General features: G+C 37.2%; 7 protein-coding genes and 1 long non-coding RNA gene across 8 annotated transcripts; 4 read left to right on the top strand and 4 right to left on the bottom strand.

The window, feature by feature from the left end:
* Positions 1–712: 712 nt before the first annotated feature.
* On the bottom strand, positions 713–3,257 carry LOC108556831 (trichohyalin-like). Its single transcript, XM_017913109.1, has 6 exons — positions 2,473–3,257; positions 2,039–2,418; positions 1,691–1,982; positions 1,511–1,632; positions 1,210–1,453; positions 713–1,153 (listed from the first exon to the last, which is right to left on the bottom strand). The coding sequence occupies exons 1-6, from the start codon at positions 2,770–2,772 to the stop codon at positions 791–793; spliced, it is 1,701 nt and encodes a 566-aa protein (XP_017768598.1). The 5' UTR covers positions 2,773–3,257; the 3' UTR covers positions 713–790.
* Positions 3,258–3,919: 662 nt separating this feature from the next.
* Positions 3,920–7,102, bottom strand: LOC108556845 (72 kDa inositol polyphosphate 5-phosphatase). Its single transcript, XM_017913127.1, has 6 exons — positions 6,136–7,102; positions 5,483–5,841; positions 4,997–5,427; positions 4,708–4,934; positions 4,425–4,648; positions 3,920–4,367 (listed from the first exon to the last, which is right to left on the bottom strand). Exons 1-6 carry the CDS (start codon positions 6,445–6,447, stop codon positions 4,256–4,258), a joined length of 1,665 nt encoding a protein of 554 aa, XP_017768616.1. The 5' UTR covers positions 6,448–7,102; the 3' UTR covers positions 3,920–4,255.
* Positions 7,103–7,220: 118 nt separating this feature from the next.
* LOC108556846 (glutaminyl-peptide cyclotransferase-like) lies at positions 7,221–9,144 on the bottom strand. The gene is made up of 6 exons (XM_017913128.1): positions 8,859–9,144; positions 8,469–8,799; positions 8,085–8,406; positions 7,884–8,029; positions 7,675–7,825; positions 7,221–7,361 (listed from the first exon to the last, which is right to left on the bottom strand). Exons 1-6 carry the CDS (start codon positions 8,946–8,948, stop codon positions 7,301–7,303), a joined length of 1,101 nt encoding a protein of 366 aa, XP_017768617.1. The 5' UTR covers positions 8,949–9,144; the 3' UTR covers positions 7,221–7,300.
* Positions 9,145–10,494: 1,350 nt separating this feature from the next.
* On the top strand, positions 10,495–12,458 carry LOC108556840 (26S protease regulatory subunit 7). The gene is made up of 6 exons (XM_017913123.1): positions 10,495–10,703; positions 10,780–10,817; positions 10,879–11,192; positions 11,260–11,428; positions 11,492–11,782; positions 11,848–12,458. The coding sequence occupies exons 1-6, from the start codon at positions 10,631–10,633 to the stop codon at positions 12,265–12,267; spliced, it is 1,305 nt and encodes a 434-aa protein (XP_017768612.1). The 5' UTR covers positions 10,495–10,630; the 3' UTR covers positions 12,268–12,458.
* A 189-nt stretch (positions 12,459–12,647) lies between these two features.
* On the top strand, positions 12,648–15,034 carry LOC108556841. The gene is made up of 8 exons (XM_017913124.1): positions 12,648–13,042; positions 13,340–13,653; positions 13,710–13,985; positions 14,043–14,314; positions 14,369–14,564; positions 14,626–14,708; positions 14,770–14,861; positions 14,925–15,034. Exons 1-8 carry the CDS (start codon positions 13,006–13,008, stop codon positions 14,957–14,959), a joined length of 1,305 nt encoding a protein of 434 aa, XP_017768613.1. The 5' UTR covers positions 12,648–13,005; the 3' UTR covers positions 14,960–15,034.
* Positions 15,035–15,121: 87 nt separating this feature from the next.
* LOC108556842 lies at positions 15,122–22,785 on the bottom strand. The gene is made up of 5 exons (XM_017913125.1): positions 21,627–22,785; positions 19,331–19,564; positions 17,564–17,890; positions 15,810–15,929; positions 15,122–15,751 (listed from the first exon to the last, which is right to left on the bottom strand). The coding sequence occupies exons 1-5, from the start codon at positions 21,891–21,893 to the stop codon at positions 15,461–15,463; spliced, it is 1,239 nt and encodes a 412-aa protein (XP_017768614.1). The 5' UTR covers positions 21,894–22,785; the 3' UTR covers positions 15,122–15,460.
* Positions 19,516–21,693, top strand: LOC108556843. Its single transcript, XR_001890839.1, has 3 exons — positions 19,516–19,597; positions 19,663–19,776; positions 21,618–21,693. It is a non-coding gene; the product is annotated as an uncharacterized LOC108556843 (long non-coding RNA).
* Positions 22,786–24,625: 1,840 nt separating the features above from the next.
* Positions 24,626–27,409, top strand: LOC108556849 (inositol-3-phosphate synthase 1-A). The gene is made up of 5 exons (XM_017913131.1): positions 24,626–24,900; positions 25,540–25,983; positions 26,194–26,448; positions 26,506–26,748; positions 26,823–27,409. The coding sequence occupies exons 1-5, from the start codon at positions 24,793–24,795 to the stop codon at positions 27,354–27,356; spliced, it is 1,584 nt and encodes a 527-aa protein (XP_017768620.1). The 5' UTR covers positions 24,626–24,792; the 3' UTR covers positions 27,357–27,409.
* The last annotated feature ends 424 nt before the right edge of the window (positions 27,410–27,833 follow it).

The following is a 27,833-nucleotide window of genomic DNA, read 5'->3' as shown; positions in this document are numbered from 1 at the left end:
AAATTCTACAATGTTTTAATTAGAATCGAGAATTAATGAATTGTAATTTTACCAAAAGAATTTGCAGTTAAAATGATATCTCTTTAAGTATCTTTTGTATCAGGACTAAGTTCCTAACAGTTCGATTAATGCATGAGGACAATAATTTGAAGTGGAAGTTTGACCCATCGAAAATGCCTATAGTAATATAGTCTGAAGTGGAATAGGATCGTCGCCGAGCACTATTCTTAGTATCAGCTGCAGCAGATTAACGCTAATGCATCATGCCTCGGCTGCGCACAAAAGAAGACAAAACTCATACGCAGAGGTCATGATGTTCCATCCATCGCTCTTCCTTTGTCCGCAAAATCTAAAAATCAAATAGGAACTTACACCTAATTGACATGAAGAAGAAAAAAACAACTGCATATCGGGTTTACATAATGTCCCAAAGATCGAATAACAATTTGTATTAACTGTTATCAATATATTAAATTACGATCGGAATTGAATTACAATACCAAGAACGTACATATAGCTTTTGTCATCTCTTCAATTGATTCAATATTAAATGAGTTACAAATATTATCGAATTCTGAGAAGCGAATTTTGTTTTTTGAAAAAAAAAATTGCAGCGTATCTACTTGGCGAGTAAACAGAACGTTTTGTTTTGTAATCATTCTCTTTTATATTCTGAACCAGATTAAAAGCGCGCGCGGTCCGTTTGATCTTCGCGAAGTTATCTAAACAGTAAAAAAAAAAGAGAAAACAAACAGGATTTGGCGTATTATTATTATTTACTGCATCAAAGTTATTTGAACAGAACGTCCTTGTGGCATACGCATTTGCAAGTCTTCTTCAAGTACGTGGGATCCGATTTGGGATCGTGGCACATCCTTCCAGGTTTGGCGTTCAACAGTCCGCTCGGATGACCCAAACTCTTGCAGTTCCCGCACGGTCTGGATGGAATCTTATGACCCAACATGTTTGTCTTGTAGCTGTGTATGACTTTCTGGATCGGATAGATGATCCTTCCACGATTCTTGGTGTTCTCTAATAGCTCGTTTGCGTACTTGAAGAACTCGTCATCCTCCTCCTTGAATTTGTCCAAACTCTCCTCGTATTCTTTCCTCTTGGAGACGCGTGCCGCCTTCAAGTCTTTCTCGTTTTCCGCCTGTCGGATGTAATATCATTTACTTTAAATGTTTGAACAAATCATCAAAAAATTACCAATTGCTCTTCCAATTCTTTTCGTCGCAAATCCATTTCCTCCCTTCGTTCGGCCTCCAGCTGTTCCTTATGTTTGATTTCCTCCTCCACGATTTTGCAGCGATTGAGCATCTCCCATTTGGACAATTCCTGCTCGTTGCATTTGCGATGCTCCTCTCGCTCTAGCCACTCCTTGCGTGACTCAATCAGATCATTCTTGGCGCGCTCCTTCTTCTCTTTGTCGTGTGCCACCTTCTTCCAATATCTTAGAAGAAAACAAAAAACGATGGTCAAATTATTCGGAACTTAAAATATATCTTACTGTTCTTCCCGTTCATCTATAGCCTTCTTCAGTGAAGCCTCTTCTTTCATCTGACGCTCGAATTGGTCTTCCGACGCCAATTTAGCTATACGTTGCGCTGCATCCAGCCGCTTCTCCATCATCTGCAAATTAGCAAAACAATTTGATTGGTGGTGAAAGCAATTGAAATGCTCCTCTTACTTCGTGCTCTTTGTTCTTCTTCATGCACTCGATCTTCTTTTTAGAGCTGTCTATGATCGAGATGATCAAGTCGAGCTGCTTATCTTCGGCAGCCATGGTTTCGCGATACTTTCGCTGCGCCTCGATGTTGCTAGTCAGAGCCCTTTTGGCGTCCTTCCTATTAGACAAACGCGTGTCTTCCTTGTACTTTTCTATTTGCGCCATCTCTTTGGCCCGTCTATCGTAATCATCCAATTCCCTGTCGATCGTCGCCTGCCTCATCCTCTCCTTTTCCAACCTATTACCTTCGATTCTAAAACGACGATTCTATTATATAAAGGAATTATTTCACCAGTTTTGAACACGAACTGCTGCATCAATTCCTTTCCATATTTCTTATTCTTCTCTGCCTCCTTCCTGGCCTTCTCCGCGTTCTCGAAAGCCTCGGCGGCCGCATCGTCCTTCACCTTCTTGGCGTACTTCGCCTCCTCCATCCTGAAATGATCCCTGATCTTCTCCTTCAGCTCCAAGTGCCTATCGTTCTCGTAAACCATTTCGGAAACGCCCAAAGCCGTGTGCAGCGATTTCGGGTAATCCTTCTTCATCGTAATCTTGTCTCGCATTGCATCCACGTAGATCTGTCGCTCCTCAGCTTGCATCTTCTGCAATTCCAGATACCGCTTCATGTTCTTATCCTCCTTGGCCTCGAACTTCATAAAACGCTGCTCCTCCTTCCGTTTCCTTAAATTCTGAATTCCCCCTTTGATCACTTATCAATTTGCAATCTTAGTAGCAATTATTACCTCAACGGAATTATCCCAGTTCTTGGTCATCTCGTCCGACGCCTCCTTCATCGCTTTCCGTTTATTCTCTTCATCCTCGTTCGCCTCCGCGATCAATCTGTTTCGATCCAGATGGACGGTGATGTTGGACCAATTCTCTTTGCAGATGTGCAGAGCATGTTTCCTATCCTCGATGCGGGTCTCCTCCAGCACTTTACCAGCCGGAACGTACCAACGCGATTCCATAATTTCGAAACGCAAACTAAATTTACAAAAGCTGCTAGACGGAGGGATATCGATCAAACAAATAACAAATGTCATTTTTCCAATTACCGCTGATTAATTGGAACGTTAATTGCATCTCACAACCCAGACGATGTAATCAGTTTAATTGCATGCGCAACACTTTCTCTCTTCTCTTTCTTCGTTTACTCGAGGTTTTGCAAATATATAAGACGTTGAATCAATTTCTCGCGCATCACAAATTGAAACTCTATCTACGTTTGCAATTGTTATTCTACAATCGTCTCCAATAAACCACAACGACTGCAAACAAAGCTCACACGTTAAGCGTTAACATTTCTGAAAACCATCAATTCTTTGACGCGAATTTCAATGTCCAGCGGTGCATGAGCGCTGCTGCTGCGATGTCTCGTTTCCTTCTCTCGATAAGAGTTCACGAAAGCAATTAAAAGGTCGCAGCGATACTCAACATCTTCATTTAATAATTCATGCAAGTCCGACGATCTGTAACATCGATCGCATATTTCATCCTCAATAAACAACAACAAAAAAAAATAATACTTTCAGACCATCAGACTTTATTTTTCAGGATAAACATTTATAATAGATAACAATAAATTGGAAGGCATATAGTTTCTTTCATTTTCTCTCTACTATATATAAATATCTCTCTCTCTCTCGCCATAATATATAATATATTCATTTACAGCAACATCTTAAAAAGGTAGAAATTGTATAATGAGATTTTACATAGTTAAGAGGCACGATGGTTTCAGACTACTACATTCAAGAAAAAGGGAGAGGGATGGTTTCCAAAATAAAACTCAATCGAACAGTTCTTACACAACACCAAATACACAATTTTAAATGCTTCTCCAATTTCAAAAAAAATGGTTCTTCCTTAAATGGTTCAATTCTTTAAAATTACATTTTGGTGAGGCGAAGATCGCCGCACCGGGGGGAGGTAATACACATTGACTAGAGATTCAGATAATTTCTTTGGCGTTCACAACAATTTAAAAAATGTAATAATAGTAATAATAATAATAGAAAAATAACACATTCACCTATAATTAACAAATAAAAAGTAAATCGAATCTATTGTACGTAATTTTTTTTTGTAACAGAACATATTGCTATTAAAAATTGTAACATTCTCACAGAACATAAACGAAAACAATAAAAACACTTTAAAGATATAAAATTAAAATATATAGATATAATACGTTTCGACTAGAAGTTTCTTCCACTGAGTATTGAAGCTACAAAGAAATGTAAAACTAATATATATATAAAGATAATAAGTTGTAAATACTCCAAATATTATGGTTTCAGCTTTGTTCTGTTGTTGACTAGACTACAGGTACTAAAATAGAAATTCTCATTTTGAGCTTTTTATCTTGTGCCCATCTGTTATACCAGATAACCATCATTCACGCACATACTCAAACACCTAATACAAATGTAAAGAGGACGAGAAATAAAAGTGTTGTGACAATGAAATGAGAAGAACATTTTCTACAACGAAAATATCGGACTCCTAAAAAGAAAGCAACCCAAGTTACTGCAGTACACATACCATGTTATCGTCCTTTGCGTGATGGGCCATGGCCCTACGCTTGATCCCCTCCAAATAGATGTCCCTGTTGAAGAGGCCGGCATTCAGAGGCATTCTAAAAACAATTTAAAACAATGTTAAGAGTTGAATTTTCATGATTCTCAGTGATTACGTGTCAATTCCAGGTCTGACGTGTGCCCTGAAAACACCCCAAACAGGTTTATGATCGGATGTAGTTATGGATGGAACCGAATCGTATTCCAAGCAACTGAGCGGTGGAGTATCCGGTTGACTGCTCAACCTTCTAGTCTGACGATGCTTGAAGAGGATGCGATCGGTGTAAGCTGGAGCTCTTTGCTTAGAAGAAGTATCAAAGTTTTGCGTTCCCGGATCATACTACAAATAATAATTATTAAATATATAATAAATAATATAATGAAATTTTTAGTTATTACTTTATATGTAGGTGGAAAAGTGATGTTGGCTTCCATAAATCCCCTGAAAGCAGCTCCGTCCGTTAGAACGGAGCACAGTTGATCATGATGCAGATACCCGTGCGGTAAATGTGGTGGAAGAGGAAAACTCGTGTGAGACAACCATTCCAGTACTTTAGCCCTTGGTGTAGCAAGTCGAAAATTCAAATCGCCGTTCCAGAAGACGTAATCGAAATTTTGTGTTACATCTAAATATTTATAAAAAAAAATATTAATTCATATTTTTGTATAATTAATCATAGAAATTAACCTTTGCTCTTATTCTTGCAAGGAATATTCTTCGGTAAATCCATCGAGAAGACGATTTTCTTGACGTCCGAGACTCGTTCCTTTACCTTCTCCTGGTGCGCAGTCAAGTGGGTGTTGACGAAGAGGAATGACGTTCCGAAGATCATGAAGGCCGAAGCTACGGCACCTTTGGTCTTGAAGGCGCTACCAGGTCGCACCGATATGCAAGACTCCTCCGGCACCGAAGAATACCAGATCAGATCTCTGCGTAGGAAAACTGCGATGTGCAGAGTGCCCAACGAAACGGAATGAAAGAGCACATGAGATGGACCTATGGTTTCCTGCAGACTGGACTCCCATTCGTACCTCTCCGAACAAGACTCTTGAGTTCCGAAAACTAAAACATCCGGCACGTGTTCCATGCTAATTGGCAACACGAAATCATTCAATTCCCTAAAATAATAGAACAATTTAACGAAAACTTATTATATCGAGTATAGACGCATACTTGGGTGGATTTTGTCCGTTCATGTTCCAAGTACCGACAAAAATATGAATCTCCCTCCTCGGCAATGTCTTTTCCAGTTCTTTGCTACCCAGCAGCGCATTGGTTCCAATCCTGCCCTGCAGAAAATTCCTCTGCCTCGCCTTATTCGTAGGTATCAAATGAAGAACTTGCGCTGCCATCAAAGCCTTCTTCGCCAGACTGTTCGCGCTGGAACTTGACCTATTTACCGTGACTCCCTCCTTTAATACCGTGTCATGGGACATGCATCTTTCGCTCAATTTACTCTCATCCAAATCAGACCTTAAGCTCGTATCTTCCACGCTGCTGCATCTTCGCAATTGATTAAATTCCCCGTTCACCTAGCGGAAAGTAATTGCGTATTCAGAAAATGATAATTTATTGCTCAAGGAATATTCATGAAAATAACAATTTAAATTAAATGTTAAATAATTGTTTGAAATGATTTGAGAACCTCTGTGGAAAATATCCAAGTAATTTTTAAATGAACAAACTTTGGTGCTAATTTGGTTGCATACATTGTAAAAGTAAACAAAAAAAATAATAATGTTTATGGCGTTTAACAAGTTTAAATGTTGTTGAATTATGTAATTCGTATTTGACTGATAATAGGTTCCTAATTGAGTTGAGTCTACCTGCAGGCGATGTTCCTCCAAATCAGGTGATAGGAAAGGTTTGCCAGCAAGTGATAGGGCCCCATTATCAGAGTCACTGTTGATGTTGGCCATGTCCAGACTGAGAGGTCTTCTGGATACAATGATGGGACTTTTTGGTAGGTTCTCCTCAATATCCAGTTTTTCGTAATGCTTCCTGGTGCTCTGCGTTCTGGTGATCACTATGCCAACCTTGTTGGGTGCCTTCGATGGCAGCAGGAACTTCTTGATGCTCTTCTTCTGGGTCAGCTTGGAGCTGGGGCTGCCAGTGGTCTGGTTGCTTTCCATGGTCATGTTTCACTTCTATTGTGTCACTATTGATTATTATTCCTCTGCCTCTGCCATTCATTCAAACACATTTGCATCTAGTTGTTGTTGGCCTCTGATCTCATGGTGCCGTCTCGCTGTGCGTCACTTTGTGCAGGTGCTGTTAACTCATCTCGATACCGATTGATTCGCGTGTGGAAATAGACACTCGGGTCATAGGTCACAGGTTAGGTTATATTAAATGAAAAAGGTTTTTTGTCTGTGCGTATTCAGAGGCCGCCCACCGACACAACCAGAGACCGCAAAAATGTTCGCAGCAACCAATCGCGTGTCTCCTGAAGTTCAAGAACCTCTATTAATTACGACCGCAACAAGACCACAGCTTATCATTACTACACTCTTAACGATTAAACGTTTGCAAATGGTTACGAGGAAGAGACATGTTCGAACATCGGAACAGGTGGTCAACAAATTTAGAAGCGCTGCGGGCGGTGGGCGTAATCAAATTCGCACGTTTCGTTTACCTATAAAATTATTGATCCGAAGAGCGAGAGACGGCCGGAAACACCCGAGACCACCTTGGAAGAACACTTTTTCGAATCAGCCAACCGAGCACGAGTGCGGCCGAACCTATTTTCGGATCGATTCTTTTCCCGATAACTAATTTTAAATTTATGCGCATCAAGAAAAGAGAGGTGTACACGCCTAAAAATAAATGGAAATCAGAAAGAATCACACACACGTAATGTTTGTCAAATAAATTCCGCCACATGCAAATTGCACTTGCGATGCAGCTCAACTTTATTTTTACAACGACTCAAATATCAATGTCCTTTATTTGTTCTATTCTTTCAATGTACAAATCAGCATTTAATGCCGGTCACAGTTCGTTGCGTGGAATGTGTTGATTCGACGATTTTTCGATCCCATCCGTTTCAATACTGTTCAAAAGAAACACCAAATTATTACTCTACTGCTCAGCTAGAAAATTCATTATTAATTCTTTCCAACCGTATCACATAATAAATAAGCGCATACAATTAGCTTATCTAAACCCATGTTATTAATTCAACCAGATATCAATAAAAAAATAAAAGCAAACAAAAGTGTATTCCAATAACTACTGGTTGGGGTAACAACAAGAGCGTCATATAACAATACTTTATATATATAAAAAATATGCAGTACAATACAATAGAACGAACAAAAAGAGGACAGTACTGGAGTGTTATGTATTCATGTATAGATAATTACTCAAGTGGTACATGTAGGTATTCGCAAACAAACACTCTGAGTATTTTGTTTAAATTCTCAACAGTGGTCATGTCTACTGCATCTCTGTTATCGGCCGGCGTGTGCCACTCCTTCGGGAACTCCTTGGGGATCAAATGCAGAATGGGGACACCTGCAACATATCAAATATGTAGCCACAACAATCCAACATTCTTCGTATCAAATAAAACCTCTGATCATGAACGGCACATGATCATCCTCAACGAAGGAAGGGGACGACCTTCGCTTAAAATATTTCTGTTGCGCGTTCTTCGAGTACTTCTTCAATTGACCCATGTTCATAAGCTTATCTTCAGCGTCCGCCAAAGCCACAAATCTAAAAAACAATTGTAAGAAATTTAGATAATACTACTTTTTTTTCTATTATTTACAATCTTTCAGTCTTTGGGAAGTAGCTGAAGAACGTTGGATCAGGAGTACCAATTAAATCTAATAAGACGAACGCGTCCATGCGTTGCAGTTTGTTAACATCTAAACCACTCTTTGTGGAAGACACAGATCTGTGCCAAGCGTCAGCCAAATGCCTTGCCCCATACAGTGAGTCAGTGGGGCCCCACCGGAGGAAAGCCTCTTCACCATCAAGGAACAACAGCTGTAAGGTCACCTCGTTGCCCATGACCTTCTGCAAATCATTTTTAAGCACCTTAGCCAGATTCAGCATCATGGCACAAGGGACTGCAGAATCAGTAGCACCTTTCCAAAAAAAAATATATATCGATTATCATCATCAATCAAAAAACACTAGTATTTCTTACCGAGAAACACATCATTCTTAAAGTATTTACTGTCATAATGACATGCTAAGGTTAAAAATCTCTCTGCCCTTGGGTTGAGCGTTCCAATGATATTTCTGAATTTCAGATGTCCCATGGTTGGGGTCCGCTCATGGAATGTATCAACTTCCACATCGTACTCCAATTTCTTTAATTCATTCACAATGTAATCATGCACTTTATCATGATTAGGTGTTCCCACAACTCTCTCTATCAGAATATTGTCCAAAACATCTTCCATATGCCCAACATCAGAGAGCTTGGAGACATATTCAATTTGGGAATTCCCTAGTTTGTGTAATCTGTGTGCATTCTAAAATAGAAACCATTTAGCATATTATAATTGAAGCATTCTATGGAAAGAACGTTTACCTTCAACTGAGCAAATTCCAGGGAGTGGATGGAATGGAGGAAACACAAAGAGAAAACGAAATGAAGGAGCATCTTGCTGGCAAATACCATACGTAATTGCCGCTTTGTTTTAACCTAATATGAAAAGTATTTGCACTATCTGCGGGTTCTTGCGAGACTGGAAATGTTTACGAACACGAAACATATTTATATAATAACTGTGTTTACTCCCACTCAGAAAATAAATGTATGTAGGCAAGGTTCTGCTTTGGGAATTAATTCCATATAGAAGAGTGAGAGGCGTGAATCAATATTCGGAAGCGTATTTTTTTTCATTCAAAGCGAATTGTTTATTCAGCTGAAATATATTGGAATTTAATCAGTAAATTCAATATATCTCACAAATTGCTAAATTCCGAATATATGAACAATATGTAAATTACTTTATTGCATTTTTTTTGCATTACTTATTAGCAGAAATGAAAGTTATCAAATCAACTATAATTGGGGTCATAACAATATAAGAGGTCGTTAGATAATAACCAGTAACAGTGGATATTGGCACAGATTTTTCTAATTATTTATATGATTACAAAATTATAACAAGCGACTTTTAAAGCTGTTAATCGTCTTCAATTAAAAGATTGAAAACTTTAATTTTGTAACTCAAAATTTAAAAAATAAAAACAAATTACTAGTGCTAATTAAGATTAATTAGTTTTATAAGAAGGTCCTTTGATCTAAAAATTAATTAACAATTAATTAGTTGATTAAATTATTATATAGTTTCTAGACCAATTATATGTTATGAACTATGATTAAATTAAATAATTTGTAATTAACGATTTTGTTATTAGTCTCAAAGACGGCCAAAAAATAATATAAGTTTGGTTGCCTAACAACTTTGCTTGAACTAAATTCATGCATGAAATAAACTATTGTTTATTATATAAAACCATGACATCAAATGTTATAGAAATAAATTGCTTTTTGATAATCAGTAATTGATTTTCGCTTGATAGAAATTAAACTGTTACATTGAATTATAAACAAATTTTATCTAATTATTTTTCAGATTTTAAGAGCATACATTTAGCTAAGGTGTTGTTAATATCTATACTTGTTATAATAAAAGCTCATATACTGAAATTAATACGTCAAGATAATTGGGAAGATATAAGGATTGAAATACTATTGATAAGATAATATGTACGTTTGGTTGCCTATAAACAAGATTTAGTTTTGGCTTCTTTTTCGCCATCTATGATCATTTGTGCTAAGGTTGTAGTTGAGCACTTTCTGCGCTGTTCGAAATTCGACTTTCTAATTAGACTCTTAATGGATATTTCGTATTAATTAAAATATGCATTACTTAGTTATATTTTGATTGATAACTATTGGGATTACTTAGAACAATTAGTTATTAAACTATGAATCATTAAACTTTACCTTACAGCTCCATCTTGGGTAAATTATTAAAATTTCATTGTTAAACCTAAATATTTGTATTATTCGCTTTTTAGAACTGAAATTAATACTGTATTAGGACATTAAACATTTACCTGATTAATCTAATTATTAATGATGTTATTTTTAGTACTGATAAGTTTAAATAATGTTTGAAAAGTATTTAAGTTGGTTAGTTGTCTCTGTAAAGTTGGCAATTTGAAGCACTGATGACAAGCTGAAATTTTTGCTTGTAATCTTGCATCGAATATAAACATTTTACCATCTTTTCACCTGAATAAGTGTGTATTTATTCGCATAACTAATAAGTGCAAGATACAGTGAAGATGCCTGATCATTTGGGAGATGATATGAGGAAACAGAAGGTGGACGAGAAGGAGCCAGAAAAGGAAATAAAATGTATGTAACATGCAATAACCATTCAGCTGATGAAAAATAAATAATAAATATATTAATTATTATCAATTTGTTATAGCTTTGGACGAGGGGGACATCCTCTTACTGAAAACCTATGTAAGATATTCCAATATGAAAATTGTGGTGTGGAAATTTGATGTGTATGTGTTTATTTTAGGGGCAAGGACAATATACAAAAACTATAAAAACAGTTGAGGATGACATTCAATTCATCATCAAGAGGGTGAATGAATTGACAGGCATCAAGGAATCTGATACAGGATTGGCACCACCAGCTTTGTGGGATTTGGCTGCCGATAAACAGACGCTCCAGAATGAGCAACCATTGCAGGTGGCTAGATGCACTAAAATCATCAATGCCGATACAGATGACCCGAAGTATATTATCAATGTGAAGCAGTTTGCAAAGTTTGTGGTGGATCTTGCAGATTCTGTTGCACCGACTGATATTGAAGAAGGAATGAGAGTGGGGTAAGTTCTGTTGGAAATCCAATTGGAATGGAATTGTTAATATCTGTACGAATTTCGTAAATTTCAGAGTTGATAGAAACAAATATCAAATTCACATTCCGTTGCCTCCAAAAATTGATCCTACTGTAACCATGATGCAGGTAGAGGAAAAACCAGATGTTACTTACAGTGATGTTGGTGGTTGCAAGGAACAGATTGAGAAGCTGAGGGAAGTTGTCGAAACACCGTTATTGCATGTAAGTAAAAAAAAACTGTTGTTTCTGTGAAAATTGTTTAATTGTAATTGATGTATATTTTAGCCTGAGAAATTCGTGAAGTTGGGAATTGAACCACCTAAGGGTGTGTTGTTGTTTGGACCGCCTGGTACCGGAAAAACGCTCTGCGCTAGGGCAGTGGCCAACAGGACGGACGCGTGCTTTATTCGAGTCATCGGTTCTGAACTGGTTCAGAAATACGTCGGCGAAGGAGCCAGGATGGTCAGGGAGTTGTTCGAAATGGCGAGATCGAAAAAAGCCTGTCTGATCTTCTTCGATGAAATCGATGCTATCGGCGGTGCTCGTTTCGATGACGGCGCTGGAGGTGACAACGAGGTATTCCGAATCTCCAAAAATCTTGAATCAAATATTCTAATTGGATTATTATTTTCTTTGAACAGGTGCAACGTACTATGTTAGAGTTGATTAACCAATTGGACGGTTTCGATCCCAGAGGCAACATTAAAGTACTTATGGCCACCAACAGACCGGACACCTTGGATCCGGCTCTGATGAGACCCGGAAGATTGGACAGGAAGGTCGAGTTCGGTCTGCCCGATCTGGAGGGACGTTCGCACATCTTCAAGATTCACGCTCGCTCGATGTCCGTTGAGCGCGACATCCGTTTCGAGCTGCTCGCTCGTCTCTGTCCCAATTCCACCGGTGCGGAAATCCGATCCGTCTGCACCGAGGCTGGAATGTTCGCAATCCGTGCTAGGAGGAAGGTGGCTACCGAAAAAGACTTCCTGGAAGCTGTCAACAAAGTTATCAAGTCATACGCCAAGTTCTCGGCCACCCCCAGATACATGACTTACAATTAAATTAATTTAACGCCTCCATATTCATTTTTTTTTCTTTATTCAGTAATTATTAATAAATGTTTTATAATTTAATTATATAAATATATCTTTGCGCCTCAAATCTCAACCTTCATGCAGTTACGAAAATATTCGTTTTGAACTTACGCAAAGTGTGCCTGTAACTGTAAGCAATATAAAACCAAAATTCAGTATTTATTTCATATCTTCCTAAATATCAGCAAATCTTAATTCAAACTAATAGTAGGCTTTAAATTGAGATTATCAAAAAAAAAAACAATTAATTTTATTTCTATAACATTTGTTGTCATGGTTTTATCCAATAAACAATTGACTGCAGTCTTTCCAGTTATGCTTTCATATTTACAACAAGATACGGTTAATTAAATTGATACATATTGTCAAAGGAAGATAAGATAATTATATAATGAATAGGAAACTAAATCTGCTGAATAATATATTAGCTGTTCGGTTTTCGTTTGCGCAGTCCGCACATCCTCCGAAACCGAACCGTGTATTGTTGTCGTCGACGTGCTCGTTGCGAAAACGATGAAGAAAACAAAACGGAAAATGTAATTGGACGGAAACAGTCAAACGATAAGTGATAAGCCTAAACAAATAAGCAACGAAAGAAACAAAACGTAATTTATAGCAACGGTAGCGGCACGAGAAATGCTGAGCTCTTCGCGAAACAGGAAGCAGTTTTGTTGACACAGATTCTCTCTTACGTATGTACCGAAGATGTCTGTAAGTGATCCACTAATCAAAGAGTTAAAAGGTAAAACAAACTGATATTCTGTTGACGTTGATTAGGTAAGAACTCACGCTAATCAATACTTGTATGCACGTGTTACGTGGGTGGTGAATGACAGCAACGTATACGATTTTAACTTGCCTTTTTCAAGATTATTTTTTTTGCACATGAAAGTAATTCTCATGTTTTAAACATTTCCTAATAGAATTTAACATATTTCATCTGTATGTTACTTCCTACATTTAGAATACAATTCAAAGTATTAATTTTATAGTTATATGTTTTGTTTGTAAACGTTTATGAATTGACTTTTATTTTCAGTATTCACTGGTAAATTACTTGGATTTGAAGAAATAAACGATGATTGCGATGCGCTCATCGGCTTTTGCCAATGCGTCGAACGCATCTTCGCAAAGGGCATCTTGCAAAAGCCGAACTCCTTCGGTATCATAAGACGGATCGATGCCTGGACTTGGATGGAGAGGATTTCCAATGAGCTGAATGACTTCGGTTATAAAAGCTCGGTGGAATCCGCTCGAAATCGAAAGGACATCTTCACGAACCGAGGCAGATTCCGAGCCTTGGTTCGCTATTGCCTAAACAGAAGATGTCTACACGTTCCAGTCGAACAACTAGTATTAAAAAAAAAACTATTGCTCATATAATATTTTATAATTAAGAGACGTTTCAGATTCACACGGAGACATTCAACAAATATTACGATAACGTTTCTGTGATTGGAGACGTAATCCTCAACGAAATCCTTTTATCCGTCCTTTACCAATGCGGTAAAATCAATTTCAGGCTTCGCGCCGAGCTCTGCTCATTCTTAGATTTATCCTGGCTCATACCGGAGGTGAAACGCTTCGATTTGGTTCCTACGCAAAATTTGGGTTTGTCCATAAGCTTCGCCGGTGAAAAAGCTGTGATCGTGAACGTAAAATCAAATAGCGTTTGCGGCGAAAGTGTAATGACTGAATTCAATGTTCAATAGATATTTTTTTTCTAATTATTTTGCCTTTAGAGGAAGATTGCAGTGGGCGATGTATTGGATAGCATGAACGGAATGTGCATTTGCTTCGCAACCAAAGGTCGTCTCAGCACAATGCTGAAATGCCAGAAGCACGTACCGATCACTTTGATTGTCGTCAAGGGATTTTCCTCTTCGGATGGGAAGATTTACCCTCCCATGGTGAATCTCTACAAGGAAATCGACTTGGATTTGGATATGATCAAGGCAAGGAATAACGTAGACAGCGAAGATGAGAATAGGATTGCAACTACATTCAAATCTAAGTAAATTATAAAATTTTATATATATATTTTTTATGGAAAAGCGCTTTTTTTTAGGAATGGATTTATTTGCAAGTATTTGGGAAACGTCGACGTGGGTCGCTACGGCGATGTTAAGATCATCGACAAGGCTTTCACCATTTACCTGACGTCCAGCAACTCGAGTTACCACAGATTCAATAAGTGCAAGAGCGACGTTCTCTTTGAGGTTTGCGATTTGGGCGTGAAATGTTTCCATTTGAACACGACGGAAGTATAACAAATTTACTAATAATCCAAAATTGCTCAATAGATTAATACTTTTTTTTTTGAAGACGATATTGGAACATTCTTTTATGGAAATATCCGCTTGCGGCTCAACGACTAGCTTACCAACTCATTTCGCTTACATTGCCGGGTAATTCATTAGCGTTACTTAGTCACAAACATCTGTAAATTTCCTTTTATTTTATTTCTAGCGAAGAGTACTGCGACGTAGCAACAAACTTCAAATGCTACATTTTCTCAGCTTCGAACGAAAAGGACTGTACCACGATTTTGCAGGGTATAGGTATACTTATTTCTGTGAGTATGCATTAACGAAAAGACTAATACATTTATTTCCTACGGTCAGGTCAAGGATTCGAAAGGACTCACTACGCTGTGTGATTCACTCTACATGCAAACACACACATATCAATCAAACTTAGCTTTTTATCAACAATATATTTAATACTTTACAAACTGTATGCCTCATTGAATAACCCTGAAGGAGAAAAGTACTGATGTTTACACACACATTTATTACGCAAAATGAATATACAAATATAACAAAAAATAAACACAGCGTTTCAAATCTGCATATCTTATGTAAGTGGGAATTTTCGTGATTATTTGCTCAATTGAAGTGACTGATTTCAATTAACTACGAACGTTAATAAATGATCTCGAATTCAGTTAATAAAAGGGCTATATGCTACACTCGTTCGAGTTTTTACAGCTATACACAAGCAGTAGGAACAGCCCCGCATGTACAAATATCACATGATAACAATATTATAAAAAATTTCTCTTTCCATATATACAAATATATATATATAAAAAATACATTATTATTATATACAAAATTGGTTAATATTCTCATACTCGACTTCATCAATCCAGTCGGTTTTACATCTTGTCGATTAGGTAGTCTCTTGAGCCGATGTCGCTGGTATTGAAGCCGCCGTTGCTGGAATCGCTGCAGAGGCTATTATTTCGCGAATCGCAGATCTCGATGAACTCTTCGGCAATCGTCCTGTCCAGTCCCGTGTATGTCTTTGCAACATCTTCATCTGTAACTACGTGTTTTTCTACTGATTTACTGCGTGACCTGCTCTTCGATCTCATTTGCTGTTGCTGCTGCTGTTGTTGGAGTTGGATTTGCGAGAACGGAATTTGTCTTGGACGTCGGTAATTCCTCTACAATTTCAATAACATGCAATTTGTTGATAACAACGAATTAATTCATTGATCTTACATCTTTCGGAAGAGTCGGGATGATCGGCGAAGGTACAGGACCCAGCGGAGCTGGAATCAATGGGTAAATCGTCTGACCATAAACCGGCTGTGGAAGTGTGTAAATTGGGGAGATGGATAACTGCAAAGTAAGTGCACATAAATTAGGAATAATTAAATTTTGAACAATTGTTACCACAAAAATCAATTTATCTAAATTACATTTCTGTTACATCCTGTTTCCTAATTAGTTCAAATTTGCGAGCACTGTTATAACAATAATTCTCTTTCCTATTATTATTTTTTTATACATATATAAAAAAAGCAATTTCTTTATTCAATCTGCTAGAAATATTGAAATGCGGTTCAAAAGAAATAACGGCGACGAAATTACATTTATGAAAGTTGGAAAAAGTATGCAAACATTACTTTTGTGCTTCAATTTCGAATTATCGCCTACAACAAACAACAAACTTTCATAATACACAAACGTTTATTTGTTAAAGTGACCTGCATACCAAACGTTTTCCGCATCTTCGATCAATAAATGTAAATGACATAGATTATAAATGTATATGTAACGTAGAAGTGGAAACGCGCAATAAACATTTAAAAAAAAAATAAAAGACAGACCGTTGCGCAACGTGCGATCTCTTGGGAAACAAGTTCCAATTATACAATGCAATTAAGTTGGCTTCGATTGTCGGTGTGTGTGTTTCTGTATGCTGGGACGAAATTAATAATAATAAGTGTGATCAGGAAAGAGTGTTATTCGGATAATTGGCAACTTTCTACACGCTTCGCTAAAACCTAATCCTTGCAGCATAGACGCAATTATTTCATATTTTTATTTTTCATCTCGTTATTATTATTTAACAATCCTGCATTCTTTGCACGATAAAGAGTTCAATACACCGGACAGAAAGATGATGATGCCGGCGACTTTCTCTCCGGCTTCTGTGTTATTTGCATAACACCGACGAAATGCCATTAAAATTTCGTTTACGAAAACAAAAAAAAAGTAACAAAAATATGTAGAAAGGAAGGAATCATCATCGTGTAAACAAACCGCGGACTGCATCTGCTGCGTCGAATTAGTCACGCTTTTCGCTGCTCGATTCGTTAGAAAGCTTAGCGAATTTTTGAAGTAATTTCAAATTCAAATTCCAACTTGAAAACAATTAATTATGCAACTCGTTCAAGTTCGTGCGAGCGTTTAACAGCAATTTACATTCCGCTCAATAAATAGAACACGCTGTTAATTGTTCAATTGTAACGTATGCTGAATTCGTTCGGTATGCACGAATTCTTCAGTTTGAAAGATTTGCAGCCTCCTTAGTAATTACATTTTTTTTTGTATTGTATAATTGTGAAACTTATAACTAGTGAGCAAAGTTGAAATAATGAGTGTCTTCACGTTCACTCGTGTTTCACGAAATCTGTAAATGATAGAGCAACGTCTGAATATGTTGCTGACAGCTCAAACTGGAGACTATAATTAGTATATAATTACAAATGAGCGTCCGAAATTGTCTTTACATTTTTTTCGAAAACTATTTATATTTATTTGTCTATATGTCGTAGGTTGAAGCCTGTGTAGGAATAATTTTCATAAGACCTTCGATACTGCAAGTATTCTGATTAGAATATGAAATCTTAATTGCAAATGTGTAATTGTATGCGCACATTAATATTCTAGATTGCAAGAATTTGAAGGGTTTCTTCTCAACGCTTTGAAATCAACACCGACCGGTATTCCACTTAAATGGATCCTACCTTGCTGTGCTTCCCGATTGACGAGGGTGCGGCGGAGGGGACGGGCGCCGCTGAATGCACCACATAGATCTGCTGCGGTCCGGATGCCACCTGTGGATGTTTACCGAGCCAAGAGTTCACCAGGGAATCGCCAGCGCCAATCTTCAGATTACTGTGCAGGTTGTCCTCTTCACGCTTGAAGCAAGGGCAGACCGCTCTCGCGCCCCTATAAGAAGCAACAGCTGCACAGACGCACTCCAATGCGGAAACCACGAGAAGCCCTATGTTGGATAAAAGTGCGGGGTAATTCGATGGCAACACTTCGATTATGTCATCAGTTGCGTCCTCCTGCGAACAAAAGACAAACACACACGTAACGTAATCAGCAAAATATTTCCAGTTGCTGAACTTTTCATCTACTTTGCATTGCATACACTCGGATTAAGAAATATCGAAGATGCCATTGCGTGACCATGGGAAGAAGCAACAATGAGAGACGCCTTGAACTTTGGCACTTCGTCATGTTTGTAATGGAACAATTAAGTAATTGCCAGATGGATTGGGCTAAACTATACGGTTCGGTCACGTTTCGAACCTATTCGAGGCGCTGGATGATTGGACAAGGAGGAAGCCGCCGTTGGCAGTCGCCAACAACAATTTCCCACCGTGACATGCTAATAACGGCCGCTCACGTAGATCCATTTTGCTGTTGTTGTTGTTGTTGTGAAGAAGAGGTGCGAAGGAATAAATTGTGGAAACTGTAATCGATCCACTCATGCGAACCACATCCAATCGCAGATTGTTATTATGTATTGAAGAAAAAGAAACGGAAGAAGAAAAGAATACATAATAGTATAGGTGTACCCCGGTTCTGATTATCTGGGTTACAAGAGCGCACTCGTTACAAATAATATTCATCGTACGTTTACAGAAATTGGGAATCACGTTCAATCGAGTATTCTAGTTTAAGGCGGATCACATAATAATTTACATGTTTAGAACTATTTGAAAGAAAGACTAAGTAAAAGAAAAACAATTTCTGAAAATGAGAAAGTAAAATCTTCAAATTTCATTGATCCATATGATTGTTTATGGATCAAATATCTTGTCTATAAACTTGATCCATTTTTTTTTGTTTTCGTAAAGTGAAATCGAAACTTCCTGCGTAGCAAATATTGACGTAATTCCAATGTTCTCACACGATCAATGCATACATTAAGCGTAACGGTAATGATACAATTTGGAAGTGTCATCATAACTCACTACATAATACGATTATGTTAAATATTGTTAAGCTTTCATATTTCCGAAGTGTCCCTATGAATCTCAAGTATTCAAGTTTGTTTACTTAAGGTGTATCAATGTAATTTACTTGGCAAGTATTGTGTAAGAGACTTTAGTCGTTAAGTTACTGTATTGTTCTCATTTGTTTACGTTCTCATGGTGGATTGGAGACACGGAATGCGGTACGTCACTAATTAAGAGACCTGGAATTAAAGATCGCATTTCGCAACGCGGTCTCTCGCTCACGTGTACTCGCGTAAAACAACACACATACCTGTCTCGCTGTCTTTATTTCTTTTCTGTTTCATATGGAATATCAAATTATAAAAAAAAGTGATTGCTTTACGCCGTTAGATATGTTTCAAGGATGCACATGCATCGAGTATTGCGAATCGTTGCGTGAAGCAGACACATGTTTGTACGCAAGGAACAATTCACGCAGATGGATGAAAACGTGACCGAAGAAAACGTGACTCAAGGACGAAATTAGGATAATCGACTCACCTCGGCATCGATCTGGATGATCTCGCTCTTCTGCACGTCCCGAGCCAATCCTGTCGCCGCGAAGACGAGCACCAACTGGGCTATCGCCAAACTTATGAGACTCAACGCCAAGAAGACGGTTTGCGCTACCTTTTGCGCTCCGCTCTTCAACGGACAGAAATCTTTGGCCGAAGAAAGGATACCGGCAGTTCCGGCGGCTACAGCCAGACAACCGCCCCAGATACCACCCCCGATCTGAAACAAATGAAGCCCACATAAATGTATAGAGTAAGTCGATTTAATGGTTCGTAACTAATTTCCAGTCTTGTTAATGTTAATTTCGATCCAATTAGATTAGCGGCGCATAATGGATGAACACACTTTTTACGTGCAATGAAACTGGACGCACCGGATCCGAAGAGGATCACGATTACTGCCATTAATCCTCGCATCTTTATTGGAGCAAGGTATAAAAGAAATTTCAGCTCTACGCGCGATCATCTTCGTAATTAGACTCTCCGCAATTTTCACGCCTCAATTTCGCGATTTCTTCAATTAGAAACTGCAATTGGAAAACGGACACACACATATTCGCTATTTCGATATAACTAGTTAATGAGAGATTTATTCACAAATTTAGATTTAATCTTCTTTTTTTTTTTGTAAATAAGTCTTTGAAATTTGTATTTTGTTCTATTCGAAATTAGAGAACGGAACTCGTTGAACTGATGGACGGAGAAACGAAAAATCGAATTTCACTTTCCAAAGCGATTTATTATTATGGTATGCATATATATACACACTCTTTTTTCGGTTGCGCTCACTTTCGTTTGATTATATTAATCGGTCAAAGTAAAAGTTCCTTCCTCTTCGGCATCTCCTCCAGCATCGCGTTTGTCGTTTACATTATTATTATATATTTCGCTACGAACTAAAACGCAGATGTATCATAATCATAATAATAATATCTTCGACGTTCATAGGAGAAACGCGCAGATGTTCAATTTCGATATGATCGCCGCTTCCGACGAGGAAAGCTCATTATCGAGTCATCGCGAATTAAGCTGCTGCTGCTGCCGTTGCCAATAATTATTTCTATGCGATCTTGAATTCGAAAACTTTCTAAATTAGAAATTGAATATGGGGCGTAATAATAATTTATTATTATTATTTATAAAAAAAAACTATGTTTTTAATGAGTTTCAATGTTCGATTTGCTATTTTCTTTTTGCAATTCTTTCATTATTACTCGTTGTTATATAAAAGTTTCTGTTTAGCATGGAGAGCAGGAAGCAGGTTGCAATGCAGGCAGGAACAATTGTAGAAGGTGCAGGCACGTGATTTATACTTGCGTTGCTGCACCCAAAAAATAAAAACAACGTTTCGATTGACATTTTTATGGTGGTTCTTGTAATTCCGCGCTCATCCAACTCACAGTAGTGATCACATTCAGTGCGCTCGCTGTACATCTTTTATTCATTTTTGCTTTTATTTCATGTTTCTCGAATTCAAAGTGCGTTCAATTGGAGCAGAAACAAGTTTAAAATCTAAATATAACTACAATTATTTCCATTCTTGATCAATTAATTTATATATTTTATAGCCAGAATTAGAATTAAGTATCTTGTAAACTCTTGTACTCTCTCAGTAACAGATTGTATATGGATAATTACAAATTACAAAAATTACTATACAAGTAAGTCTATGTTATGAAACAATACACGAAATTATAGGCTTGCTTCCTATTTAAAAACGTTTTCATTTTCCTACTAAAAATTTAAATTATTTATCTGCCATAAACTTAAATTATTAGTAACTAAGATGTTGATGATTCACAGTATTTAATTGAATTGAAAAATGTAAAAGAAAATTATATATTTTCTCAAAATATTCATGTATGAACTAATTTTCTTATTTCACCATTCAAATTTTTAATTATTTATCTGTAATTAACGTAAATTAGTTCAATTAACTTTAATTTATGCTAACTGAAATATTAATTATTTATTTTTATTATGAATTGAAAATATTCGTTGATTTTGTCTTTGTTTTAGAAACTTTCTTGTTAAAAAAAACTGCTAATTATAGTTAACCCATGAAAGTTAAATAAAATATGTTTCGAATAGTACTTGGATATGGGTGATAAGTGTAATTTGATACAGAGTAACAAGTTTTAATAAGAACTTGAAAGTTTTCATAATTATTTTCTCGTTTGTGACTTGATGACATTCTGCATTAGTTAATTGGAATCAATTCGTTAATTGTTTAATTGACTTTAATTGATGATGATGATGATTACTTGTTGCAGTTAGTTTACCTGTGATAAGCTGGAATCGTGTAGGATTACGAGGATTCCGAAAACGGACATCAGAAGACCGCAGAGCATCTGCAGAACTCCCAGATAGAGGAAGACACTGTAACAGTTCTTATCACTGCCTCCCTTCTGCGCCACATACTGCAGATCCCTTTTGCTCGACATCGGCGATTCCTGCGGCGTCTTGCATATCAAGTGATCGGTGGAGAGCTTCGTCGAGATGGTGAGATTGTTCTCCGCGCTCTTCTCCGACTTGCCCTTCTCGGTCATTATATAAAGTGCAAAAGAAATACTATCTCCCCAACGAAACGTGCGGAAAAGCGTGGAAAATTAATAAACGGGAGCAGAGTGCGCTGCGCTCCGTTCGAAAGTTCGCGAACAACTAACAACATAGCGCGCCTCAGAAAATTCACGAAGAGCGAACGGCTCACGTCTCTCCGGCCGTTGGAGAAAGCTGCACCGAAGAGTCTCTCCTTCTGAAACATAATCGGGGACATTATATTACAACAACAACAGCAACACGAACAACAATGCGTCGTCCGCAAATCGGAAGTATCATCGCCGCACTTGTTGCTATTAACTAATGTAAACAACAAGGCTTCTTTCGTTTCAGAGTTGCATAAGTCTGAACAATGTTGCTCTAAATTTTTCTTTCGCTCGATACAAACGATTGACTTTTGCACTGCTGTAGCAAAGCCATTCGTGGACCAAAAACCGCAAAGTGCCCAGCGTGAAAGTGAATTGGCATTTTCAAGGAAGGTTGCGACACCCATTTGTTGTTACCAAGGCACGATTCCTGCAGACGCACCCTGCAATTCTCCCAGATGACGGGGTTCATCCATCAATTCGCACGCGAAATTTTAGGCAATATATTTGCAAAACAATCATCGTTACCGTGTGAATCGCTTCAATTATTTCAATTTTTTTGGGTTTTGTTGCGGAGCATTTAAATAACAAATATAAATATACACACACAAAAAAAAATCGGTCAGGAATTTTGCAACCTGAAAGAGAGAGGAGAGGCGATTGCTTTACTGTCGCAACCGCTTGCAGGCGAGACCACGTCTTCTTGCACAAAAGCCATCCCATATAGAAGGAACAGTTTAACTGAAATAGGCAAAACGGAGAAAGTGCAAACATTTTATATATGCATGTATCGATTTGTTGGTTTCTTGCCTCACATTCCTCGCAATGTAAAACTAATTCTTTATATAAAATATATTTGTATAAACCAAGGTCCTAATGTCAGTACATAAGTTTCCTGTTATTTAATTGCTTATTAATGTTCTGCCATTAAAATAGATTTACACTATTAGAACTTTGGACTGTAATTTATGTTTACAATAACATTAAAGAAATGTTCAAACGCAGTTATTTTTATAACGCAACTACGTTTAAAGTTTTTCTAATAACAATTTTTGTGGAATTTATCTTTTCCACTTAATCGTCACTTAATCTACATTGACTTAAGTCTAATCTTCTAATAGATTTTCTAAAGATTTGATTTAAGTAATTTTCAATATTTTCTGTTAATAAACAATTATATCATTTTATGTTTGTTAATGTAAAGTTTAAAATAATATTATGTTTCTAGAATCAATAATTATTACTAATATTTCACATTCATTGTTAAATTATGTTCTTCTAGTCAATATTGACAATAAAGTACTGTTATTTAATGATTGAAAACAGATTCCACTATTATTAAGTCATTACAATAACGGATAAAAAATTCATTGATTCTAAATTGTTGCTAAAACATCTCACAATCATAAATGTATGACCTAATAACAAAAAAAAAACTTTATTATTTATGCAATTTCTGACGTCGATGTATGTTTGGTTGCATACAACACAATCTGCAACATTTTGATTACATCGATGAATCTTATAATTATTAAAATTTATGTTAATTGCAAACGATTTTTACTTGAAAAAAAAATCTTATCGAAATCGCTAGATTCTATTCCGGCCACGTTCTCGACCTTCGAGCTCGGAATGCTGCTAAAAATTACAAAAATATTCAAATTTATTTCGCACGCGTGCGATTACAAAATATTAAGTTTCTAGTGGATCATTCCTTCAGAATCCGATTAATAAAAGAATACTTCATGATGATGTTAGAACGAAATTCAATGAATACATTTAAATACCGTTTATTTGATTTCCTTTATAAAATAACTATAAAATTAACGCAGGAAACGAGAACATTAATTAATGAAAAGATCCGTTATCCAAATAAATCATCGTTTAACAATGTGGGAAAAATAAAGCATAATAAATACAATTATTGTTAGAATTATAGCAATTCTTTGTAATTATCTTGAAAATTATTATACATGAAGTTTATTTAACAATTGTTATCTGTAATTTGATGTAAATTGTAAACTAATATTAATAACAATTGGAAATAAGTGTCACGTATTTTGCAAATATATGATATAAATATTTAACAGTTATTACTTTTTCCACTACTTTTTTTTTTGTTAAATGTTAAAACAATAGAATTGTTGTCAATTACAATTGAAGTGTTATCAAATTTGAATTGTTAAAATGCATGTTTCCATTAAGGACGCAACTGGAATACAAAGTTTTCCTAAACGAGGCGGAAGTTGAAAAATGTATTACATAATGCATAAATTGTCTGCGATTGCAGTCGAAATTTTAATCGAATTCCAAGGACTACGGTCATTCATTATCTTCAATGATAATCATCAAATGTTTGTTGAGGAAATCTACCTAGATATGCACGTAACCCCTTGTTGCTTAATCGAACGTAAACAGTGGAAAAACAGTTTCGAATTGCGAGACATCAAATTGCTTCCTGTTTTGTTTCCATAAAGGGAATAGGAAACAAACAAGAAAGATTCCACTATTATCGGGGCACCTACTACGATTCGACTATCTCATCCTCGTTACCTAAGCTTCCTGCATTGCATGACCTTAACATTGATAATGAGCAAGGAGGCGGTGGTGGGGAGTGCAGGACCTAGTCGGACGAGAAGCGAGCCTCCAAATTCAGTTTTCAGCCGGCATTTCCAAGAGCCATAACAAAAAGTACAAAATAAACGGAACAAAAAAAAAACAACAAATATATACATTCGCAGACTAGATACAATACGATTTCAATAAGATTTAAACGAGAGAGAATCAAAAACTAGAAGAAACAATGGAAATTGTAGTGAACAGTCCGAACATCAAGTACACAGATAAATTCATCGAAGCCAAATATGAGTACCAAACCACGACCGTCGAGACGAGGGCCAATAAATTACATGTAAGAATTATTCTTTGGTAATTCAATTAGTGTTGGATTACAGAATTAGTACCGTATTTCATTTATCGGGTAATCGCTAATAAAAGTTTTAAACTTAAAAATGTACCTTGCAATTCATCTCTTATTATGTGTTAAAATTATCTTCGGATTATAATGTAATATACGATTTCCTTGACCTCCGTTCAACGATTCGCGCTTCCCGAAAAATCAATAGCTCTGAGAGAAAGCTCTCCCGCGCCATCAAAATCACGCAATAAATATTGACCGTTGTCTTCATTTCATGTATTGAAATTAGCGAATATATTTTAAAAAGAAAATTAGTTTTTCTTTTTGCATTTAAATGTAATTATTTTATTCGTTATTATTAATGATTTTATTGAAATAGGAAGTAGCTTTATTTTTGTGCGTTATCTGTAGTTTACTTTACAAAAAAAAAAATGCAGACGTGCCGAGATTCCCTGACGTTATCGATTCGAGTAAAATTATAACATCATACGAGAATCGAACGATAAGATTACAGCAGTCCGGCTGTTTGAACACGTAACTGTGTTACGAGGACCTCGCTAATATAAAAATTCTAGATAATATCTGGATTCCGGGATCAATCGAAACGGTTCAATGACTCTAAATCTCTTCCAGGCTGTCCCGAAAACCGATTCCATCGATATCCAAACGGAGAGGATCGTTCCGAAGGTCGGCGTGATGCTGGTAGGATGGGGCGGTAACAACGGCAGCACTCTGTCCGCAGCTCTTCTGGCCAACAAGTTGAAATTGTCTTGGCCGACGAAGAAGGGCGAGCAAGAGGCCAACTGGTTCGGCTCGATCACGCAAGCGTCGACGGTTCGCTTGGGAACCGGCGTCGACGGGGAGGACGTCTACGTCCCGATGAGCACGATGCTGCCGATGGTCCATCCGGATAATCTCGTCGTCGACGGATGGGACATCTCCAGTTTGAACATCGCGGAGGCGTGCAAAAGGGCCGGCGTTTTGGATCCGATCCTGCAGCAGCAGATGCACAAGGAGCTGTCGCAGCTGAAACCGAGGCCTTCAGTTTACAGTCCAGATTTCATTGCAGCAAATCAAGTAAAGTCGTTTAATTACCTTTACTTCAATTTTTTAACATCTCACACGAATTAACTTTGTTGATCTCGGTGGTTAAGTGAATAATTCGAGTACTTAATCCACTTCGTCATTAAATTGAACACTTATAGTAAATTCTTTAATATGAAGCGTTTATCGAATTGTTTTTAAACTATTGAATAAGTATCTCTATTATATTTCGTTTTAATTTAGGCTGACCGCGCTGATAATCTTATAATGGGAACGAAGCTGGAGCAGGTGCAGGCCATCTGCAACGACATCGAGGACTTCAAGAAGACATCTGGCGTTGAGAAGGTGATCATCCTTTGGACTGCAAATACTGAACGTTTCAGCGAAATTATCAAGGGCGTCAACGATACCGCGGCTAATCTGAAAGCGGCCATCGCCAAAGGACACCAAGAGATTTCTCCGTCAACCCTTTTCGCCTACGCCTCGATTCTGTCGAATGTAAAAAAAATGCATTTCTGCAAACATTCATTCATTACATAATTCGATTGGTTTCAGTGCGTTTACATTAATGGTTCACCGCAGAACACATTCGTGCCAGGTGTCTTGGAAATGGCGGAAGCGAAGGGTGTTTTCATCTGCGGCGACGATTTCAAGTCCGGACAGACGAAGATCAAGAGCGTTCTGGTAGATTTCTTAGTCAGCGCCGGCATTAAACCAGTCAGTATTGTTAGCTATAACCATTTGGGTAATAACGACGGTAAAAACTTATCAGCCCCAAAGCAGTTCAGATCTAAAGAGGTAATTCGCAATCATCATTATTAACGAAGCAGTCAGTTTCATTCGCAAATGATTTTTTTTTTTTTTAATTTTAGATTACCAAAAGTAATGTTGTTGATGATATGGTCGAGTCGAACAATATCTTGTATCCGAACGGCGAGAAACCCGATCACTGCGTCGTCATAAAGTACGTGCCGTATGTGGGAGACTCGAAGAGGGCCATGGACGAGTACACTTCGGAAATCATGATGGGCGGTCTCAACACCATCGTTATTCACAATACGTGCGAGGATTCCCTACTCGCCACACCGATAATACTGGATTTGATCATCTTGGCGGAGCTCTGCACGAGGATCGCCTTCAAGAAACCCTCAGAAGCCAAGTTCTCAACTTTCCATCCAGTATTGTCGATCTTAAGTTACCTGTGCAAAGCACCTCTTGTACCCAACGGCACACCCGTCATCAATGCCCTTTTCAAGCAGAGACTCTGCATCGAGAACGTTCTAAGGGCCTGCCTTTCGTTACCACCAGACAACAGTATGCTCCTCGAGCATAAAATACCGATGCTGATGAAGCATCAAGATGGACCATGCCCTAAAAAAGCCAAATATGAAAACGGAAAACATTAATAATTCAATGTTTACAAATTAAATATATTCTCCCTATTTACGTATTGTTAATGAAAAATCAATACTGTTCGGTCTCTTGAAATCAATAATAATTAATATACACGTATGTTTAAAACTAAAACATTTATTTCATTCTCTTAAATATATTTCTACAATAATATTGTATGTGTATACGTTTAAAATAAATTAATTCGATAACAGTCAATGCAAAAAAAAAAAACCGATTACAACCAATATACACGCGCGCGCTCATGCTTGCGTTTTATTTATTTTTTTTTGCTTTAAACTTAATAATATCACATAGATTTACGGATTTTGGAATTTGTCTTTTCGTCTGCATCCCTCTGTGAAACTAATCGATTCGAGTAATATATTAAACATTCAATTTTGCGGCGGAGAAGGCGGCTGTTCTTGCGAATCATCCGGTTCAGGTTGTTGCAGCTGCTGCGGAGCTTCTTCCTCTTGAGTGGGGGGATC

Source organism: Nicrophorus vespilloides, unplaced genomic scaffold (assembly GCF_001412225.1).
Source record: "Nicrophorus vespilloides isolate i.1.1-1 unplaced genomic scaffold, Nicve_v1.0, whole genome shotgun sequence".
Lineage (NCBI taxonomy): Eukaryota > Metazoa > Arthropoda > Insecta > Coleoptera > Silphidae > Nicrophorus > Nicrophorus vespilloides.
The sequence above is the reverse complement of the archived record's forward strand: the minus strand, read 5'-3'. Positions and strand labels throughout refer to the sequence as shown.

What these genes read in the sequence shown, in the direction of transcription:
- LOC108556831 (XM_017913109.1), bottom strand. Translation starts at nt 2,772, where the DNA reads ATGACATTTGTTATTTGTTTGATCGATATCCCTCCGTCTAGCAGCTTT. An exon ending in GGAAAGGAATTGATGCAGCA is followed by an intron (nt 1,983 to 2,038) that starts GTTCGTGTTCAA and finishes TCGTCGTTTTAG; the next exon opens with AATCGAAGGTAATAGGTTGG. An exon ending in ATAGATGAACGGGAAGAACA is followed by an intron (nt 1,454 to 1,510) that starts GTAAGATATATT and finishes TTTTCTTCTAAG; the next exon opens with ATATTGGAAGAAGGTGGCAC.
- LOC108556840 (XM_017913123.1), top strand. Translation starts at nt 10,631, where the DNA reads ATGCCTGATCATTTGGGAGATGATATGAGGAAACAGAAGGTGGACGAG. An exon ending in TCCTCTTACTGAAAACCTAT is followed by an intron (nt 10,818 to 10,878) that starts GTAAGATATTCC and finishes TGTTTATTTTAG; the next exon opens with GGGCAAGGACAATATACAAA. An exon ending in GAAGAAGGAATGAGAGTGGG is followed by an intron (nt 11,193 to 11,259) that starts GTAAGTTCTGTT and finishes CGTAAATTTCAG; the next exon opens with AGTTGATAGAAACAAATATC.
- LOC108556841 (XM_017913124.1), top strand. Translation starts at nt 13,006, where the DNA reads ATGTCTGTAAGTGATCCACTAATCAAAGAGTTAAAAG. An exon ending in ATAGCGTTTGCGGCGAAAGT is followed by an intron (nt 13,986 to 14,042) that starts GTAATGACTGAA and finishes TTTTGCCTTTAG; the next exon opens with AGGAAGATTGCAGTGGGCGA. An exon ending in CATTTCGCTTACATTGCCGG is followed by an intron (nt 14,709 to 14,769) that starts GTAATTCATTAG and finishes TTTTATTTCTAG; the next exon opens with CGAAGAGTACTGCGACGTAG.
- LOC108556849 (XM_017913131.1), top strand. Translation starts at nt 24,793, where the DNA reads ATGGAAATTGTAGTGAACAGTCCGAACATCAAGTACACAGATAAATTC. An exon ending in ATTTCATTGCAGCAAATCAA is followed by an intron (nt 25,984 to 26,193) that starts GTAAAGTCGTTT and finishes GTTTTAATTTAG; the next exon opens with GCTGACCGCGCTGATAATCT. An exon ending in ACGCCTCGATTCTGTCGAAT is followed by an intron (nt 26,449 to 26,505) that starts GTAAAAAAAATG and finishes GATTGGTTTCAG; the next exon opens with TGCGTTTACATTAATGGTTC.
- LOC108556842 (XM_017913125.1), bottom strand. Translation starts at nt 21,893, where the DNA reads ATGACCGAGAAGGGCAAGTCGGAGAAGAGCGCGGAGAACAATCTCACC. An exon ending in ACGATTCCAGCTTATCACAG is followed by an intron (nt 19,565 to 21,626) that starts GTAAACTAACTG and finishes CATTTGTTTCAG; the next exon opens with ATCGGGGGTGGTATCTGGGG. An exon ending in TCCCGACTCTTCCGAAAGAT is followed by an intron (nt 15,752 to 15,809) that starts GTAAGATCAATG and finishes TTGAAATTGTAG; the next exon opens with AGGAATTACCGACGTCCAAG.
- LOC108556845 (XM_017913127.1), bottom strand. Translation starts at nt 6,447, where the DNA reads ATGACCATGGAAAGCAACCAGACCACTGGCAGCCCCAGCTCCAAGCTG. An exon ending in TTGCAAGAATAAGAGCAAAG is followed by an intron (nt 4,935 to 4,996) that starts GTTAATTTCTAT and finishes ATAAATATTTAG; the next exon opens with ATGTAACACAAAATTTCGAT. An exon ending in CTTTTCCACCTACATATAAA is followed by an intron (nt 4,649 to 4,707) that starts GTAATAACTAAA and finishes TATTATTTGTAG; the next exon opens with TATGATCCGGGAACGCAAAA.
- LOC108556846 (XM_017913128.1), bottom strand. Translation starts at nt 8,948, where the DNA reads ATGGTATTTGCCAGCAAGATGCTCCTTCATTTCGTTTTCTCTTTGTGT. An exon ending in TAAGAATGATGTGTTTCTCG is followed by an intron (nt 8,407 to 8,468) that starts GTAAGAAATACT and finishes TTTTTTGGAAAG; the next exon opens with GTGCTACTGATTCTGCAGTC. An exon ending in TTCCCAAAGACTGAAAGATT is followed by an intron (nt 8,030 to 8,084) that starts GTAAATAATAGA and finishes ATTGTTTTTTAG; the next exon opens with ATTTGTGGCTTTGGCGGACG.